We start from the raw sequence: 2,915 nt of genomic DNA, 5'->3' as shown, positions 1-2,915 counted from the left end.
TTTTTAATATGTAGTCAACAGGGGTCGAACTCCTGACCTCCCCTAAAGGAAGCATGCCACCAACCGCTAGACCACGTCACAACTTCAAATAGCTGGCATAGTTTAAGTATACTTTTCATGACTCATTGATCAAACAAATATAATCTTTATGCATGAATAAAAAAATCATAGTCGTTGACTATTTTGTAGAGATCAAAGGACAGTAACACTGTAGCAGTACGTGTATAGTAGGGAAATTAAACAGGACTAATTATGAGATTCAACGAGTGTGAAGAGATGACTGGACTAAATAGTGAAGACTTTTATGTACGACAAATACAACGACTTCTCGAATTAAACCATACATTAACCAAGACTAATTAGTTACTTATGGTCTTCTTAAATTATTGTTTTGGGTGTATACACGTTTTGGCATCTACCTATATATATTTGACTTGTATAGTTAATTATTCCAAGAAACACAAGTGTTCATAGCTCACAAGTCATAAACATACCAAAATTGGCGATATATTGATCAGATCGATTGATCGAAAGATGGTTAGGGCACCACGTTTCGATGACAAATCAGGAGTGAAGAAAGGTGCATGGAGTGAAGATGAAGATAACATACTAAGAAGCTTCATTCAGAAATATGGTCACCCGAATTGGTGCGAAATTCCTAAGTTAACAGGTTTAGTTATCAGCTTCTCTAAACTTCTTCATAAAGATTTAATTCACGCAATTAAATTGTTATACTCTACATTTTTTAGAACGACAAATCTACAATCTAACATAGTACTATAACGCATACTATGTACAATAATCAGCAAATATTAACATCTCAGTTTCTTAGTTGAGGTTCCTCTCATAACGCTAGCTAGGACCAAAGGATCTTTGGTTAATTATAACTTGATTTTTGGTTTTTTAATGTTTAGGTTTGACTAGATGTGGGAAAAGTTGTAGGCTACGATGGAAGAATTATCTTCAACCGAACATGAAACATGGAAATTTTACGAAAGAAGAAGAAGATATTATCATCACTTTACATAATAAGTTTGGCAACAAGTAAGTTAAATCAAGTGTTAATCCACCATATCTAGATTTGTATATATGTATACACACTTTGAATATTCACAAGAATGTTGGTTTTTTTTTTCACAGATGGTCAATGATGGCTACACAATTGCCAGGAAGAAGCGATAACGAAATAAAAAATCATTGGCATGCACATTTAAAAAATACACTTCGAAAAAATAAAACTGTAGTTCGATATGAACAAGCTGAACAAACTGAACACAAGAGAAATCCTTACATTAAAGAATGTTCGATGAAAATACCAAATTTGAAGATTGAAGATGAAGTTGGGATTTTATTGGCAGTATTAAAATCTGAATCTTCATCCCCTTCTTCTTCTTTTTCTACAACAAGTGAATTGTCATCAAGTTCGTGTAATCACTTAGATAATGTTGTTCCAAGTGACGTCGCACCGCAGTTTTCTAAGGTAGCTGGAAGTTTTTGGAATGAGCCATGTTTACTAGACAATGAGAACATTGTGTCATCATCAAGTGATATAATGTTCTCATCTTTGGGGTCATCCTTAGATCAGTTTTCTTTACAGGATAACTTCATGGATGATGTCTTATTTTGGTCAACCATGGAATCTCATTATTAAAATATGGCTGTCACTAAGAACTTATTACATTAATACGTATCATATGATAATTTGATGATGATTGTATGTTAACCATTAATCATCCGTTGTATTGAGGTAATTATGGTTAATGTGCAATCATTTATACATGTAAATACCTTTTAATGACTACTTTTGCAACTGTCATGATTGTTTGTTAAAAAAATAAAGATGAAATTACTATTTTTTTTCTTCACGGGAGTAACTAGTGACACAAGATCTGTAAGGATTAAAGGACACAAACAATAAGATTAATCACTGATATTAATCACCCACTTCGACAAACGAAAGACAATAAAACAAGAAAATTAAAGAACACGAGATTTAACGTGGTTATATGTTATTGAATGTCGATTACTTTAATCCACGGACCAACTAGAGAGATTTTATTGATATAATTCATATATACAACTGAGGGTTACATTAGGATGCTTTATATAGGCCAAAACACCTTGGAGAACAAGAAAAAACATAAATTTGGAAACTTCTCGCCAGACAAAGCCGCGCCGCGCCACCTTGAGCCGCGCCGCGCCTCAAAGGCTAATCTCCGGACAGTCGTTTTCCAAAACTGATGCTCTGTTTCATGTACTAGGCCGCGTCGCGCCTTCCAAGGCCGCGGCGCGCCTCCCTTGTTCGTCCGAATCCTTTTGTTTTGATATCCTTCACATCCAACAATCTCCCACTTGAAGATAGTCAAAACCATGACTCACATTTTTGTCAACCCATCATACCAAACTAACCAAGATCGCCAAAGCACCCTTTACCGTCAAACTCCATTTGGGACACGCACACTACTATCACATACGCCGGATAAGCAGACTTTCGATACAAGGTCTTCAACACTTCTTGTTAGAATCGAATCATCATCTCTCTATCTCCTAGTCGGTCATCACCTTCTCATTAGTTCATGAGAAGACCCGTTGAGGCTATGCAAAACCTCAACTTGTCCATTGACACCACCTTAGTAAACATATCAGCGGGATTCTTCATACCAAGGACTTTCTCCAATATCAAAGTACCATCTTCAATACGTTCTCGAATAAAATGATACCTCAAATCAACGTGTTTCGTACGATTATGAAACACCGGATTCTTCGCGAGATTGATTGCACTTTGGTTATCACAATATAAGACGAAATTTTCTTGTCTTTTACCCAACTCACACAAGAAGTTCTTCAACCAAACAAGCTCCTTAGAAGCTTCCGCAATAGCCATATACTCGGCCTCGGTGATCGACAAAGCAACA

At 35.9% G+C, this 2,915-nt stretch overlaps 1 protein-coding gene across 1 annotated transcript; it reads left to right on the top strand.

Moving 5' to 3' along the window:
* The first annotated feature begins 472 nt into the window (after positions 1–472).
* On the top strand, positions 473–1,809 carry LOC139858561 (uncharacterized). The gene is made up of 3 exons (XM_071847395.1): positions 473–670; positions 915–1,044; positions 1,141–1,809. Exons 1-3 carry the CDS (start codon positions 535–537, stop codon positions 1,649–1,651), a joined length of 777 nt encoding a protein of 258 aa, XP_071703496.1. The 5' UTR covers positions 473–534; the 3' UTR covers positions 1,652–1,809.
* The last annotated feature ends 1,106 nt before the right edge of the window (positions 1,810–2,915 follow it).

This window comes from Rutidosis leptorrhynchoides, chromosome 7 (genome assembly GCF_046630445.1).
Source record: "Rutidosis leptorrhynchoides isolate AG116_Rl617_1_P2 chromosome 7, CSIRO_AGI_Rlap_v1, whole genome shotgun sequence".
NCBI lineage: Eukaryota > Viridiplantae > Streptophyta > Magnoliopsida > Asterales > Asteraceae > Rutidosis > Rutidosis leptorrhynchoides.
Note: the sequence above shows the minus strand (reverse complement) of the source record. Positions and strands in the feature narration are given on the sequence as shown.